Consider the following 17,598-nt stretch of genomic DNA (forward strand, 5'->3'; position numbering starts at 1 on the left):
CCAAAGGAACTGACCCTGGCACAATCCATAGTGCTTATCCAGATATCACAGTTATACATGCACTTATTTGTGTCACAGTCTAATCTTACAAGTGATATCCTTTCCCCTCTGCCTCATTCTATTCACTGGAAGAGAGTCACTGAATCTGGCTCATAATCAAGGACAGGGGTTCACAGAAGGGTTTAGAACATCAGGAAGTGAGTTCACTGGGGGCCATTTTAGAGGCTGCCTACCACATTCGTGAAATTTTTCTCCTATGTTTTAGATGTTTTATAGCATTGCTTTTATGTTTAGGTCTGGATTCGTTTTGAGTTAATTTTTGGCATTAGACTGTAGGTCAGGGAAGAATATGAATTATAAGATTTCTCTATTATAACTAGTAGGTAGGATTTCAATATAATAATGGTCATAGTCCTGCTATTTTCATATTCATGAAACAAAATAGAAGAGACTTCTTAAATTTTCAAATAATTTAATACATGTCCAATTAAAAAAAAAGTCAAGTAGCAATGTATGAATTCCAAATTAGAAGAGAAACAGGGCAGGCCTTTATAATGAAAAAATTTGTAAATGGTATCAAAAGAGAAGGAGTAAACTATAGTAAAGAAGCAAATTGGAAGTATTACTTTTGCTGTCCTACTAATCCAGGCAGTAGGTCCTTTCTTGGGATCGCAGCGTGTGGGGAGGCTCTGTTGGCTTCAGCTTTCCCTGGCCTACAGGGAGGTGGGATTCAGAACACTTGCAGAAGCCAGTTACGCTCAGCAGAATGGGAAGAGTAATACTAGCCCCGGGTACAGTAGTACAGTAATACTAGACCCGGGACGAGTACCTTGTACTCGTCCTTCTTCACAGGACTATTATCCAATGTGACTCGGGTGAGAGGAAGGGTACACTGAACCCTTTCTGAGTTCTGTAAGTACTGTATTTGAACCTTGTGAATTATTTATTTCCATTCTGGCTCCCCTCATTTCAACCTTGCCTTGGCTTTTTCTTGCCTTGTGTTCTTAATTCTTTCTTTCTCTTTTTGCCAGTCTTGATGTGGCTTCTTCGTTATATACTTAGTTATAAAACTTCTGTTTAGCTAGACTTCAGGTGGTTCCCCAGGTTGACTGTCCTATAATATAGTTCTAATTGTAATGTGGTCACTGAAGGAGGCATCACAGCGTTGATCTATTCTGCCATCTTAGATCCTCCTTAACTATTTCCTTTTATCTTTTGTTTTTCGTCATAGATCTTGCATCTTTATCAGTTTTAATTGAGGACTGTAATTCAAAGTTGTTGGCTTTGTTCCCTTGTTATTAGGCAGCAGTACTCTTCTCAGATCTTAGAATGCTGTCACCTTTATCTCCCCATTTTGAAGACAGCAGGGGCTGTTTTGTAGAGTCTGTAATGTACCTATGTCTGCTTCTCCATATTTGCATTTTGTTCTCCTGGTAGATCCTTTTTCCCTTTTCCTCTTCTTGTGCCCTGTTAATCAGGTGTAGGTGATTTCTAGTCAGACCTGAAGCTTTTGCAGAGTCAAAGCCACAGAAAATAATGTGTTTAACTCCTCTGAAATGCTTGAAGGAGGCAGAAGTTAAGTGTGTCCTAAAAGAAACAGTCTTAGGAAACACTGCATCTGACCCTTCTTTGTTCCAGTCCTAGTAAGAGGGAGAGTGAAGCCAGACCATCTTCCTCTTTCTTCTCCTGTGTCTGGAGCTTGATGTTCATTTCCTTGTACTTTATGTCTAGGCTCTTCTTGCTCTTGCAGAACTCACATGATTTCTCTTACAAAATTTTGTAGTCAGAACTTGATGTTTCATTTTTATTGAGGAAAGAAGCAGCAAGAGAAGAGTGTCTCCTAGGAATCCAGCACTAGAGAAACGTTAGTTAGATTTATTTGTCTTTTGTTGTTGTCGTTATTGTTATATGTTTGTCTATAAGTTAGCCATTTACTCCTCACTTAAATTTAAAAAATTGTCTGATGTAACCTATGCAGTATGCGTAAAATCTCAGGTTCTTCAAAGAATAGCTAATAGCTGTTCTTTTTTGTCACAAAATGTACTATAAGTGCATTGCCCATGAACCTTAGTCCTAGTTACAGACAGTAGTTTTCACTCTCAGATCTAGAAGCTTCTCAGACTCCATTGTACATTGTTTCAACTGCCTAGAGGGTCTGAAACAGACTCGCCACTACTATTACAGGATTCTGGTGTCTGGTGCCCAGAGATTGTGGTCTCATGTACCCAAAGAATGAGAATGTGAACTCGGAAGGAGAGGTAGAGGAGTAAAGATTTTTATTAAAGCGAAAGTACAGCTCTCTTACGAGAGGGGGTACCCGAAACTGGGATGCCCACTGGCTAAGGCAAAAGGCTCTTTTATACTTTCTCTTGCATGCTTGGGCAAGGGAGTTGGCACCTTCTAATGGATTTTGTCTATCAGATTTGCTCTGTTTCCCAGCCTTCAGGGATTTACAAAAGAACCCATTTACCCCTAGAGTGCAATTACATTTTTGCCGTGGAGCCAATGAGTCATTTCAGAAGCTGGAGTTCCAAGATATGGCTGCCTGTGTTTATTCTACCAGGGACTTCCCTGTTTACCTAACAACATGCTAGCTAACCTGTCTCACCACTACCAAATCTGCTAAGGTGATGTCCATCTACGTCTAGTAAGCCTTGTTCTCTCAGCTGTGCTTGACCGCCACAATTTCTGTACCAGCTTGTATTTATTCTTACACAGGTGAAGGCAAAAGATCAATCCTAACAAAAGGGGAAGTCAGTGAAAGTGATCTGAGATGCCGCTTGTAAACCTCATGGATAGAGAAGTTGGGAGAAAGTTTGTTTGGCTGAGGAAGTTTTTTTCTTCTTCTCCAGTGTCAGACTTTCTCAGGCTGGCCCTGAAAGAAAACTTGTTTTTGGAGAAGGAGTTGTCAATGGTGGCTTCTTTATCATTTGGCGCTCTGCTTTTCCAACATTGCTAGGCGGGCTGGGGTCCTGTTCTGAGCTGCAGAAGGCAGGTGTCTAGTGGCAGTACTGGGCCTTGGAGCTGCCATATCTAAACAAGGAGGCTGAGCATTTTTCAGTGCAGGTTGGGAAGTGGGAAAGAAAGCAGAGGCCGGGTTCGCTCTGCATTCTAAGCAGACCAGAGCCAAGTGGACAATTTATGAGCCATAGAGGGTGTGGGGTATGGAGCTCCTTGGAGTTCCTTGCTTGGTGGGAGTCTGACAGTTTATGAAACCTGTTTGCTTGTTTCCCAAAGAATTGATGTAGAATATTTTCTTAGTGTCAGGATTGTGTCTCGTGAAACCGAAGAATGGAAGCACAGACCAAGGAGAGGCGAAGAGTTGTAAAAGAGGATAGTTTATTAAAAGTAAAGAGTAAAGAGTCACAGCTCTCAGAACGAGAGGGGGCCCCGACCGGGTTGCCCAATGACTGAGGCAAAAGTTCTTACTTTTATACCTTCTCCTGTCTGCTTGGAGAAGGGGGTTGGCGCCTTCTAATGGAATTCATCTATCAGGTTTGTCCTGTTTGCCCACCCTAAAGGGATTAACAACCCATCCCTATCTATCAGATCTGCTCCTTTGTGGCCAAGAGAGATTTATGAGATAACTTATTAACCTCAAGGCGCATTCTCATATCTTTGTCCTGGAGTGAAGGAGACATTCCAGAACCTGGAGTTTCAGGATATGGCAGCCTTTTGCTTATTTCACTAGGGACCTCCCTGTCTACCTAATAACATGCTAACTAACTTGTCTCAGAATGTGCAGACTTTCTTTTTTTACTGTTAGTGACTCATCATCCATTGTGTTGTCTAGCTAGCAGAACTTTGGTCTGAATTCTTGATGAAAATCTTTGACATTTTTTGGATCCACATTATGTTGTTGTCAGGGTTTAACCTTATTTAGTTCTGATTAATTTATCTACCTCTTTTATGTTATCTCTGTGTATTTGAGAGGCAAATTTTAGTTCTTTAGCCATCGCTTAGGAGCTGTGTGACTTTGGGTAAAGCATTTAACTTCCTTATATCTTTATTAGTTAATCTGTGAAATGGACACATTAATATTGTTCCTGCAGAAAGGCATGGGACCAGACCCAGCTGATGGCTTTGAGGTTTCTTCCAACTTCAGAATATATGATTCTGATTCTATATAGTTGTTGCAGTCTAAAGGCCTGTGTGCTCAGTGCATCAAATACTTAATATTCAATAGATCAGAGTTTGGAATAAGGAAAGGTTTATTTATTGAGTTGGCACCTTCCCGATGTCGAAGAAAAAACATCTGGCTTAAGAGAAAGCCTATAAGAATTTATTTGAACCAAACTGACAATAATCGCAAAATCTCAAAGAGTTGAGAAAATGCTCCACAAAATGGTGGTTTGCAGCTTATTTTATACATAGAATCAAAGGAGGAAGGTTACATGAAATCCACTGGTGGTAGATTAAGCGGGTGGGAGAAAGCAAAGCGGGGAAATCGCTGGGATTGGATAAAAGTAAATTGGAGAGACACGTACTTCTTTTACACAGGTGGGTGCAGGATAGTTAATAGTTCACATAGAAATATTAATCATGGGCCATAAATAATAATGAGGAATTCTATAGTTTCCTGCTCTGGACCGGAAAAAGGGATTACTGACATTCCAAGGGCATGTTATTCTAGATGCAAAAAGACAATAGACAGGCTCACTTAAGGTAAAGATTGACCTTTGCCAAGGAAGCTACAGGCCAAGGATGTGACTACTGGTTATGACCTGCTTTTAGTTAGGAATTTTTATGTTCAGACCATAAAAATTTTGGTCTCTGAGTTTGTAGGGCCTGCTGTGCCCTACACATATATGGCCCCCTTTTCATCCACATTGTATTTGTGGGGGAGACGAGAAGTGGGGAATAGGTTGGTGAACAGATAGGCTCCAAATCATGAAGGACATAAAGTAATTGAATAAATCTTAACCTGATTTGTTTCTAGAATCCTCAGCAGCCAAACCTGAGGGCAGGCAGGTACAGTAGTGTAGTTAAAATGCAAACGGCCGTGTTAAAAAGTCTTTACCTTTTAGAAATATATACTGAAATATTTTTGTATGAGATGATATGATTTGCTTTGAGATAATGAAGGAAGGTGGACATTTGTGGGTGTGAGATTGTGATTTAGATTTATAATAAGAAACAAATATTTGGTCTTTTCCTCATTTATGGCACAGAGCTCCTACTACCCTTGGAATTTCCTGTGATGGGAGTGATAAAGGTGTCTCTTGTTATGTCAATGAAGTGACTTTTGGACTGTACTTAAGGACAGGGGCTGTTTGCCTGGAGAGCAAACTGTGTGATTAGAGGTTTGGAACTTTCAGTCCGTGACCCCCAACCTCGGGAAGAGAGAGGGTCTGGAAGTTGAGTTTGGTCTTCAGTGGCCAATGATTTAATCAGTCGTGCCTTTGTAGTGAAGCCCCCAGAAAACCCCGCAGAAAACCCCAAAAGGGCAGGGTTCAGAGAGCTTGGGGTTGGACAGTGCTGTGCCTGGAGAGGGCATGGGAGCTCTGTGCCCTTCCCACATACCTTGCCCTGTGCATCTCTTCCACCTGGCTGTTCCTGAGTTGTATCCTTTTATAATAAACTGGTACTCTAGTAAATAAAATGTATCTCTGAGTTGTGTGCACTCTGTCGACTGGCAAAATAATTCTCCAGGTAATCGACCAAAAGAAAACAGTTTATTTGGGAAAAGAAAAAGAAACGGAACCACCAAGGAGTACAAGCACACTCGCAGCTGGACTGCCTGCTGGCCACCCACGTGGAAAAAGGAAGCAAGCACCCAACATGGTTTCTCCCTTTATTCCCATCCCTCTCCTGGAAGTTACCACAGAGTTCAATAGGAAGTCATGACCAGAGAGCCAACAAAGGGCCCAGCTCCACCCATGGTCCTCCCATCTCTATGGTTAAGAATCTTAAAATGCCAGTTCACGTTTATCAACTCTAACAAATTAATCAAACCCAAGGAGGGGGTCATTGGGACCTCCAGTCTATAGCCGGTCTGTCAGAACAGGTGACAACCTGGACTTGCAATTGGCACCTAAAGTGTGTGTGTGTGTGTGTATGTGTGTGTGTGTAGGGGATAGGGGGTCAGCCTTGTGGGACTGAACCCTAAACCTATGGAATCTGATGCTGTCTCTGGGCAGATAGTGTCAGAATTGAGTTGAATTTTTGGACATCCAAGCAATTCTTGGACGTGTGGAAACCACCCCTCCCCCCATGTTGTAATTGGGTACAGAACCCTTTTTAGTGGAGTTGTTGATGAAGCAGGATTTGTTACAATTGTTGAAGCAGGATGATGAATATATGGAGTTCTTATGTATGTATTTTTGTATGTATTTGAAATTTTCCACAATGAAATGTTAAAAAATGGTTAGTTGTGGGTATGTAATTAACAGTTACATCATTTTGTTTATTAATTCAACCCTCAGAAAATAATTGAGGCTCCACTCAAAAGAGGCTCAAAATAGGCATTTTGGGAAATTTTGGATCTTAAACAACGTCGATGAAAAACATCCAGCCTAAGAGAAAGCTTATAAAAGTTTATTTGAGCCAAACTGATGACAATTACCGGGAAGCAAAATCTCAGCGGATTGAGAAAATGCTTCACGAATTGGCAGTTTGCAGTTTATTTTATACATAAAAATCAAAGGAGGAAGGGTTACATGAAATCCACTGGTGATAGATTAAGGGGGTGGGAGAAAGCAAGCTGGGAATTCTCTGGGATTGGATAAAAGTAAATTGGAGAGACACGTACTTCTTTTACACAGGCGGGTGCAGGATAGTTAACAGTTTACTTTTACACCACATAGAGACGGTAGTTAGGAGATAGTATAATAATGAGGAATTTTGCAGTTTCCAGCCCTGGTCTGGAAAAAGGATTGCTGACATTCCAAAGATGTTATTTTAGGTGCAAAAAGACAACAGACAGGCCCACTTACAGGCACAGATTAACTTTGTGAAGGAAGCCAAAGATGTGACTTCCTGCCATGGTCTACTTAGTTACGAAATTTTTTATGTTCACGCCACCTTATGTGGTTATTTTTAGTCTCCTGAGCTTGTCAGGTTTAATATGTGACCCCTTTTCCATCCACAACAGTTTGCAATCCAGGATTGGAGGTGACATGCACATAAATAAGTTTAAGATAGGTTGGAATATGATGAATTCCATATATTGAAAGCAGTCTACATAAAGTACTGTGGGAGTTCTGGGGAGAGAGTGAAAATGGCATTTGAGCTTTATTCATGCACTTAAATCAACAAATATTGAGCCCTACTGTGTGCCAGGTAGTGTTCTCAGTCTTAAGGATCCAGCAGTGAAGAAAGCTGATAAAAGATACTCTTATGACATTTATATCCTAATGAGGACAGATAGAAAATACATAATAAACATAAGTACATTTTATCATATATTAGTGCGGATGGAAAAGGGGCCACATGTTAAACCTGACAAGCTCCGGAGACTGAAAATAACCCCATAGGATGGTGTGAACATAAAAATTCCTCACAAGGGTGGGCCATGGCCAGAAGTCACATCCTTGGCCTGTAGCTTCCTTGACAAAGGTCTGTCTTTACCTTAAGTGAGCCTGTCTGTCATCTTTTTGCATCTAAGATAACATACCCTTGGAATGTAAGAATAATCCCTTTCCCAAACCCCAGGGGGCACAACCCACCACACCAGAGCAGGAAACTACGGAATCTCTCATTCTTGTTCCCCAAATACCATCTCTATGTGCTGTAAAATGCTATTTACTATCCTGTACCCACCAATGTAAAAGAAGAGTGTCTCTCCATTTTGCTTTTTTCCCAATCCCGGAGATTTCCCCGCTTTGCTTTCTCCCACCCCCTTAACCTACAACCAATGGAAACTTTCTCCTTTGATTCTAATGTATATGTTGCAAAGTGGCCAATTTCTGGACCATTTTCTCGAACCGTTGTGGCTGCTTCCCAGCAATTGCCGGTCAGTTTGGCTCAAATAAACTCTTGTAAGCTTTCTCTTAGGCTGGATGTTTTTTCATTGACATTGGGAGATGATAGATATTCCAGAAAAAATGAAAAGTACAGCATAAGGAGGGAGATTAATAATGTTTGGGGTAATGATAGAGAGGGGATATTGCAGTGATAAACAGGGGCGTCAGGTTCGGCTCACTGAAGAAGGTGATATTTGGGCAAATTCTGGATGAGAGAGTTGGCCGAGTGGCTATTGGAGTGAAGAGCATCCCACTGAGGGCACACCAGCTGCCCGGTGTGTTTGGCAGAGCAGCAAGAATATCAGCAATATTGGGGCGTGTGAGCAGAGTGGCAAGGAGTAGGAAATAAGGTAAGACATGTGTCAACAAAAAACCATCCAGCTTAAGAGAAAGCTTATAAGAGTTTATTTGAACCAAACGGACGACAGTTGCCGGGAAGCAAAGTCTCAACGAATTGAGAAAATGCTCCAGAAAATGGCCGTTTTGCAACTTATTTTATGCATTAGAATCAAAGGAGGAAGGTTACATGAAATCCATTGGTTGTAGATTAGGGGGTGGGAGAAAGCAAAGTGGGGAAATCTCTGGGATTGAATAAAAAGCAAAATGGAGAGACACACACTTCTTTTACATTGGTGGGTACAGGATAGTTAATAGCATTTTACAGCACATAGAGATGGTATTTGGGGAACAAGATAACCATGAGAAATTTTGTAGTTTCCTGCTCTGGTGTGGGGGGTTGTGCCCCCTGGGGGTTCTGGAAAAAGGGATTACTCTGACATTCCAAAGGGTATGTTATCTTAGATGCAAAAAAAAGGACAGACAGGCTCACTTAAGGTGAAGACTGACCTTTGTCAAGGAAGCTACAGGCCAAGGATGTGACTTCCTACCATGGCCCACCTTAGTTAGGAATTTTTATGTTCACGCCATCCTCTGTGGTTATTTTCAGTCTCCTGAGCTTGTTAGGTTTAACATGTGGCGTGTTTTCCGTCTGCACATGTAATGGGGAGAGAGTGGAACCGGAGGCCAAACGAGTCTGGTGCTCGTGCTCCCTGTGCCGCTCGTGCTCCCTGTGCCGCTCAGCCAATACATCGACACAGGAGTTGGGTCACAGGACAAGTGTTTGTTATGAGAGCACCGGTGGTTTGAGAAGGCAGCGGGTTAACACTTTCAAAAACTGCCTTAACATTCTCTGGCCAGCCTGGGATATTTAAGGGAAAATCTGGACATTCCTCCAGAGGCTACGTGATGGTTCCTCCCTCAGGCGATGTGGTGGTCCATCAACCCAGGAGCAGTGATGACAGTAACCTGGAAAGAATGCTAGGCCGTAGAGATTGTGATCAGTAAGCATGGGGTATTGTGATCCTAAGCAAGCACAAGTTCCGGGGTAATTTATCTAAAGCAAGGAACTAGACAGGGGACCTTTCAAGCTCAAACCACAAGGAAGGGGTTTTTCAATTGTTAAGCTCTATGGCAGGGAGAGGCTAGGCCAGGGACATTGCAAGTCCTCTTTTCTGGGGGGTCCCAATCGGGCTCTGTTTCAAGAGCATGGTGGTGGCGGTGGTGATTGTGCCAGAGTTGAGGGCAGACCTTATAGGTAATTATGAGAACTTGTGATTTTACTTTTAGTAAAATGAGCCGTTGGAGGATTTTGCGCTGTCAGTGACACAATTTGCCTTACAGTTTACAGCGATTACTCTGGCTGTTATGTTGAGAATAAATACTGGGATTGGGGACTGTTATTGGCGCCCTTGGCTCCCTGCAATCTTCCAGGATGGAAATCAAGAGAGATCGCCAGATACCAATGTAGACAAATAGAAAGTTTTATTAAGCTTATGCACAGGAAACCAGCACCAGGAAAAGGAATAAACGGGCGGTTTCCTGAGGGAGGCTGAGACAGAGTTTTTAAAGGGAGCTAGGCAGGAAGAGAACTGTCTAGGCATGTAGAGGCAGGTTTCCTGGCACCTGTGTGGCTATATACTTCTTCTTGTATCCCATGTCTCATTAGCATGTTAAATCTTCACCCCCCCCCCCCCCCCCCCCCCCGGCATGATTTTTAGCATTAAAATGAAGAAAGGGTCACACCTCTAGCGCCTCTGAGCCTGACTGCACAGGCAGGGCCAAAGGGAAAGCTCCTGGCCTTTGTAAGGGGATCCTACAGTTACCATGTTGCCCCGAAAATAAGACCTACCCCAAAAATAAGCCCCAGTTAAGAGCTCAGCCAGACGGACGCATTTAGTATATTATTACGATATTTCAGAAGATAACATGGTCTCCAGGAGTGTATTCCTGTGACCTCTTATTTTCATTTTACTTCCCAGGCTCCTAACTTGAAGCTTCCATTCCTACGGGCTCTGTCCTCAGCCCTCATTTTTTGCCCCCTCTCTCCACTCTGGTGACTCTCATCAGGCCATGCCTTCAGTTAACCACCTCAACACTGGTGACTAACAAGTATGTACTTTTAACTCTGACCTCTCTTTATGCCTCTTCTGAGGCATAAAGACTTTCAAGGATTCCCCTTACCTAGAAGTTAAAATCCAAACTCCTTAGCCTGGCCCGAGACCCACGTGATCTGAACTCCTTGTGCACTGTCCGGTGGCTGGGCTGAGCCATTTGGCAGCTTCCAGCCTGTTTTCCATCATTCTCCCTCCTTGCCTTTGTCCATGCCTTCCCTCTGCCATCACCACCCTCTCTCCTGGCCTCCATCTCCCTTCTTCCCACTCGCAGCAGACACCAAATTGATACCCTGCCCTTTGAGAACCCGCTCAGGGCCATGTGCCCTTCAACTTTTAGCTCAAATGCCTGTGCCTCCTGGAAGGCCTGTTTCATGGACAAGATTAAGCATTTTGTTTGTGTGCCCATAGTATGTTATGCACATTTCTATTTTAGTACTAGCCTTATTGCTAGTATTATTAGGTCAAAAACATTTGCCTACTGGTTGAACATCAAATATATTTACAAATTGTCACTTTCACTAGACTGAATTTGGGTCCTACTCATCTTTGTAACCCCAGAGCCTGACACTTAGAAGGTGCTTAATTTGTGTTGAAAAGGGAATGAGTCCATGAGTGCTTGCTTATATGGGCTGCACTGACTTTGATACAAATCAAAGTGCTTTGGTATTAGCAGGCAAAATTAGACCTTGTTATGATTATATTTTATGTCTTTAAATATACTTATCTTTTTTGTTGTAGGAGGAAAATTCTTCTAAGGATGGTCTCCCACTCAGAGTTGAGGAAACTCTTCTATTCAGCTGACGCAATATGCTTTGATGTTGACAGCACGGTCATCAGAGAAGAAGGAATTGATGAGCTGGCCAAAGTCTGTGGAGTTGAGGATACTGTGTCAGAAATGTAGGGACAGTATATATTCACTTTATGAAATGATAAAAAATTGCAAAAGAGAGTGAATTTTGGATGACATGCCGAATCAGAGCCATAATTCCCTGATTTTAGTCTCTGGTTATGAAACATGGGCACTAGGCTTTTTCGTTTATCACTTAGAGCAGAATTTGGTAGTGTACAGTATCTAATAATCATTTATACAAATATTTACGGCAAAAAAGAAAAGTTGCTCTGACAAACAAATATGGATAAGACACTCTCTTAGCTTCTTCAGGGGAACAATGACTGTCACTAACCGAAGGGGATGACCTGGGTGGGTTCTCCAAGTGTCCAGTGCTTTATGTCATGGATAAAAGTTAGCCCTTAGTGGTGTGCTGGAAAGCAAGTTTTGGTTTCGAGTCCATGGATGCCTGGATGAGAGCCCCTCCTGCCTTCCTGCCCTCCTTCGTGCTATGTGGCAATCACCAGGTCACAGGCCATTTCATGTTCAGCTACATTGGATACTGACACAGCCATAAAATATTAATGTGATTCTCAAGCAAACCTTTAATAGTTTAGTCTTAAGCCTCGCTCCCCTGGCATCATAGCTTGTCTTTTGTACCTGGGGCTCTAGGCAGCACCTTCCTCATGGGTGGATGCTGTGAGGAGTTGGGGAGGTTAGGCATGTAGAATTGGAGAACAGCTGACGTTCTGGCCTGATTGTTAGGTCTTTCTCCTAGGACACGCCGAGCCATGGGCGGGGCAGTGCCATTCAAGGCTGCCCTCACAGAGCGCTTAGCTCTGATCCGGCCTTCCAGAGAGCAGGTGCAGAGGCTCATAGCAGAACACCCGCCACACCTGACCCCTGGCATAAGGTAAGAGGAGCCCGATCTGGGTCTGTTGTTTCCCTATTAGCACCTGCATTTTGGGGGATGTTCCCCCAAGAGTATCTCACCATTACTTTCACACTCCCTTCTGTGTGGTTCTTTTGGCACTTACATAAGTTCTTGTCTGGCTGGTTGATCCTGTTCATGTCTACCCTCCCTCTCTCCCTAGGAAACAGCTGAAGCCTCCTCTTCATCTGTGTTTCTAGGTCTAAAGGCAGAACAGAGTCGTGGAATGGTTTCCTGAAGCGCTTAAGCCCCATCCATTAATTTATAAGTGCATTTAGAAAAACATAAACAAAACATTAATTCACCAGGAAATACCCTGTCCAATGTACCTTGGGCAAATGCATTCAAGAGAAAAAATATATTTATATTTAGTTTCCTTTTCATGTTTCATGTGTTCTCTTTTGTATTAATCAGTGGTATTTTATATTTCTTTTTTGCAGGGAGCTAGTAAGTCGCCTACAAGAGCGAAATGTTCAGGTTTTCCTAATATCTGGTGGCTTTAGGAGCATTGTAGAGCATGTCGCTTCAAAGCTCAATATCCCATCAACCAATGTATTTGCTAATAGGCTGAAATTCTACTTTAATGGTAAGAATTTAATGGTAATATTTTCCCTTTCATATCAGTTTTAGTTTTCAATATCCTAAGTAATGTCTCTTGGAATGCAAGTTAAGCAAGGAGGCATCAGGGTTAAATATTGAGATAAGGATTCTTTTGACGCGTGTCTTTTGTGCCTTGGTATCCTTTGCTCCAAAAAATAGACGTAAGTCATCATTTCTTCTAGCTTTAGTATCCATAGAATCTATCTGTATGTAAATTCTGCACTTAGTAAATTGTTAGTTTCTACATAACTTACATTACTTATTTTGTTATGCGTTATGTTTCAGTTTTATGAGAGCTCTCATGTATTTGAACCAATTTAGACTCAGGAAGGATAATTAATTTGTTAGCAAGTCATTGCACTGTAGCTGCCTTTGGAGGTGCCTCCTGGCCCCTTTCACGACCATCACAGAACCACACCTGTTGTTTTCTATTATCTCAAGTTGTCTCCAGTTATGTCAATGCATGGCTGACATTCTTCAAACCAAGTAATATTAATTTAAAATTTTTAAATGTGTTAATAGACACTTTTGAATGGTCTATAGGTAAAGATAATTAAAAAAGGAAGTAGAGAATCAGTGTGGTAATTACTGTAAGAATGGAAATAATTGATCAAATATAAGTTGGAATCTCCTCTTAGATGACATTATATATTAACTTATTTTAAACTTCATATATTACTGTTTCATGGTTTTCTGCCACCTTACCAATGTTTGAGAAATACTACACTGGAAGCTTAGAGGATAAAACTAGGTTACCCCAAGATGTTTATGACTTAAAGGAATAACCTTGAAGTTATAATTTAAAAGCAAAGCTTGTTTATTCTGAGGAATATGTGTGGAAGTCCAGGCTTGGTCACTTTACTGAGGGCCATTTTTAGTTTTCTCAGTGACATTTAAGTGAAGATATCATCTATACAAAAAGCTGGCCCGATTGTTCTAATTCTGTGGATCTTTAACACTACTTTAACTACTCTTTTAAGGTGAATATGCAGGTTTTGATGAGATGCAGCCAACAGCTGAATCTGGTGGAAAAGGAAAAGTTATTAAACTTTTAAAGGAAAAATTTCATTTTAAGAAAATAGTCATGATTGGAGATGGAGCCACAGACATGGAAGCCTGTCCTCCTGCTGTATGTATTAAACGTACTAATTTTTTCAGTTATACTTTTGTTTTAGACAGCTGCTTTAGAATTCAGTAAGATTTATGAAGAATTAAACACAAAAATCTAAATATCAATGTAAGATTAAAAAAACCAATTAGTAAAACCAATTCAATCTCAATATGTCAGTTAACTTTTTAGAAACCTGACAATTTGCAAGCAAGGAACTAAAAACCTTTTAAAAGTTTTATCCCCTTGTTGCTGAAGTATGGCCACCTCTTAGCCCAAGAGTGTACTCACAAGGTTTGGCTTCATTTCGTCAAGTACTACCACAAATAATGATAATATAGTTCTTATAACTAACCAGAATTTTAATGTTATTTTGTATTTGAGAAACCATTTCCTCATGCATTATCTCATTTAATCCTCCTAACAGCCTTGATAGAGTAAAGTATTATCTCATTTTTACTGACTGGGGAACTGAGGCTCGTGGAGGTTCAATAACATGTCTATATTAAAACATGTTAGGGGGCAGCCGGTTAGCTGAGTTGGTTAGAGTGCGGTACTCTTAACAACAAGGTTGTTGGTTCCATCCCCGCATGGGCCACTGTGAGCTGCGCCCTCCACAACTAGATTGAAACAACTACTTGACTTGGAGCTGATGGGTCCTAGAAAAACACACTTAAAATAAATAAAAGTTTAAAAAAATTTTTATTCTTCTGAATGAATGTTGTTTTGTGCAACTAGCAGACACAAATGATATACAGCAAGTGTTCTAAATATCAAATGTGTCCACTTCACATAGGACTTTGCCTCTGTCACCTCCTTCTAACTTAAGAAAAACTGAACCAAATGTATAGTGGTGAACTGTTTTACTACTAGCTTCCTGCGATCTAGAAATAGCAACTGCCTTTGTAAATGATTAATCGAAAGTGGTTAAAGACTCTTTTGGGATCCTTTTAACATAATTTGTATCAGTTTAAGATAACACATTCTTAGATGATTCACAGCCAACACTGGGGTCGACTAAGTAACGAGCATTGGGCTGATATAATGAGAAGTACATAGACCCAAAATGTGGAGTTCTCTTAGGGAGCTCCCAATCTCAGTGCCGAGATATGACAAAGTTATAAATTCCAAAATATAATTTATAATTTTATATATATTCCAAAATTTTAAATAGCCTGACTAAACCAAGAGAAAGTGCCATGCATGCAGGTGTGTAGCCCTTGGAATGTTGTCAGAGGAACCTGTGACCTAAAAGCAGTTTAGCAGCCACCCCATGAAGGCCTGGCAGGGTTTAGAGGGGCAGTTTCCAGAGGGAGGGCAGTGGGATGTATTAGGCATAGTCCTGGGCTGGTCAGTGGGCAGGGCCAGCGGGAGTGGGCAGAAGCAACTGCTGAAGACCCCACATTTCCCCAGGCACTTTGGTGTTACCATTTGGCCATCTTCTGGAGAGAGAGGAAATGAGTCAGTATGTCAGGACAGCTGGGTTGGTGCTGGCCTGTAGAAAGGGCTGCCATGGAGGCAGGTAGCTCAGTTACGAGGCTAAATTTACCTGGAAGGTAAGAATCTAGTTATATGTTTTCCCCTTGTGTGGTATGAAAAAATTAAGACAAAGGGCACATAAGAGAATTTTGTACTTCCAAATTAGTGTATATCGTGTCTATATCCTGCCAGAAAAAGAGAAAATACCATTTTAAAAGACTTGGAAAAGGGCCCTTACCCAACCATGCTGGCACCCTGATCTCAGTCTTCCAGCCTTTGTGATCTGTGAGAAATAAATTTCTGTTGTTTATAGCAAAAAAAAAAAAAGTAAAAAAGAAATTACTGAGTATAAGAACGTATCACTTAATAGAAATTAAGGAAACAATGTAACTTTAAACAATCTCCATGGTGAGAAGTAGAGTGCTGTCAACAGATACTGGAGTGGTCCTCTCTTCAGCCCAGGATAACAGCCCCCGGGAGAGAGGCCCAGGTCCATGCAGGGCACCATAGGGGGTACTGCTCAGCCCTGATCCCCGGCCTGCGGGTGTCGTCTGCTGCCCCACAGGCTTCTCTGAACTTCCCTCTAGAAGTTCCTAGACTGGATGTGAATGCTGTACAGTTTAGAATGTAGACATTTACCACCTGGTGATTTTGTAAGCAATTGTCTTTGTTTTAAGAGGGCTTCCGATGCTTCTGACTCCCACATGTCCAGGTGAATGGATGTGCAGGTGGCACACTTCACTCATTCACCAGCGGGAGCTCCCCGGTGAGGTGGGGCTCACCTGTTTGCACAGTTTATTCTTCCACACACAAGTTAATGCCCTTGGCTGCTGCTGTGTCTTTTTTTTTTTTTTAATCTATTTCTCTTCCCCAACCCCCGTAGGATGCTTTCATCGGATTTGGAGGAAATGTGATCAGGCAACAAGTAAAGGACAATGCGGAATGGTACATCACTGATTTTGTAGAGCTTTTGGGAGAGCTGGAAGAATAATCAGTTTTTATATAGTTCATAACAACTTCAGGTTAATTTTTAAAAGTTATACAGTTTGATACTGTTTGATTCCAATTGCGTATTACAACTGAATGGATAAATTTGGTACTGATTATCTGTACTTCTAAATAAACTAGTTAGGCCTTCTAGAAAATTGCTTTTCTATACTGTAGTTTCAGTATTATTATGACCATTAATTACCTGGAGAGTTTTATAATCTGGATTCTTTATGTATTTTCCTAGCTTTATTTTATTTGAAGCTTTTTAAAGGTGGATAATAAACACCTCACTAATGGAAATATGGATTAGGCAGTTTTAAATGAATATGTTTTCCCTTTGGTATATAAATAAAAGTTTATCCATGTATCAGAACAGATTTGTGGAACTTTCAATTCTGCCTATCCTGCATTTCAGTGTCCAGTATGTCAAATACTTTATGTGTTTGTGTAGAAACAACCTTGCGGCAAAGAACCAAGGTGAAGTAGAGACCCCTCTGAGCACAGGGCAGAGTGCTTATCACAATGCACCCCCTACTCGGCGCCCACTGAGTGAAGCTCTGGGCCAGAAAGACGGCAGTGCTTTTATGACCTCTTGGAATTTGTCCTATAGGGAATTGTTACAAAAGTTTAAAAAAAAAATAACAATGAAGCCTTAAACAAAAGTTCTGACCATGAAAAAAAAAAAGGATATTTGATAATCACATGAAGTAAAATAATTGAAAACAAGTTTTCCTCATCTCGCCTAAATGAATTAATGAACCATTTCTTTCTTACAGATGACCTGGAAAGACCTGGAATCCAGGTTCATGTTTGTTCTGAGCAGTGCCAAGAAAGGGAAATTCCAGAACATGCTATAAAATTATGAGATTATATACCCTCCCTCGTGGAAAACTTGGGGAGGATAAAGACACGTGTTTAGGAAGAGGCATGCAGTGGATGCTGATGGATAATTAAGTAGAAGAGGCTGGACATTATTTGAAAAATTTATGATTTAACCAAATAATCAAATTTGGCCAAATAATCAGATAATTATTTAGCCAATAATCAAATCAGATGAATCAAATTTCCTTCAAAATCATAATTTCTGTAGGCGAGATATGAAATATGTTTGGCAACATTTAAATGAGATCACAAACAACGAGGCACTTGTTTCCTAATTGTGAATGCTTCCTGGCAGCTCTCCAAGAGGCTGTTTTGTGACATTTGTACTTTCAGCACTGCCGCACTCCGGGCAGGACCAGGCA

At 41.2% G+C, this 17,598-nt stretch overlaps 1 protein-coding gene across 6 annotated transcripts in view; it reads left to right on the top strand.

Annotated features, from left to right (window-relative positions):
- Window positions 1-16,727, top strand: part of PSPH (phosphoserine phosphatase) — an 85,642-nt gene extending 68,915 nt beyond the window's left edge. For 3 of the 6 annotated variants that reach the window (XM_074328498.1, XM_019719100.2, XM_019719101.2), the window contains 5 exons: window positions 11,156-11,314; window positions 12,025-12,159; window positions 12,618-12,763; window positions 13,758-13,906; window positions 16,248-16,727. In XM_074328498.1, the coding sequence (XP_074184599.1) occupies window positions 11,175-11,314; window positions 12,025-12,159; window positions 12,618-12,763; window positions 13,758-13,906; window positions 16,248-16,355 (678 nt within the window). In that variant the 5' untranslated portion in view covers window positions 11,156-11,174 and the 3' untranslated portion in view covers window positions 16,356-16,727. Of the gene's footprint in view, window positions 1-1,845; window positions 1,865-10,282; window positions 10,413-11,155; window positions 11,315-12,024; window positions 12,160-12,617; window positions 12,764-13,757; window positions 13,907-16,247 lie in introns of those variants that run through there. The other 3 variants (XM_019719098.2, XM_019719099.2, XM_074328499.1) reach the window with 2 other exon arrangements.
- The last annotated feature ends 871 nt before the right edge of the window (window positions 16,728-17,598 follow it).

The sequence above is a fragment of the Rhinolophus sinicus genome, linkage group LG03 (genome assembly GCF_036562045.2).
Source record: "Rhinolophus sinicus isolate RSC01 linkage group LG03, ASM3656204v1, whole genome shotgun sequence".
In the NCBI taxonomy this organism is placed as follows: domain Eukaryota; kingdom Metazoa; phylum Chordata; class Mammalia; order Chiroptera; family Rhinolophidae; genus Rhinolophus; species Rhinolophus sinicus.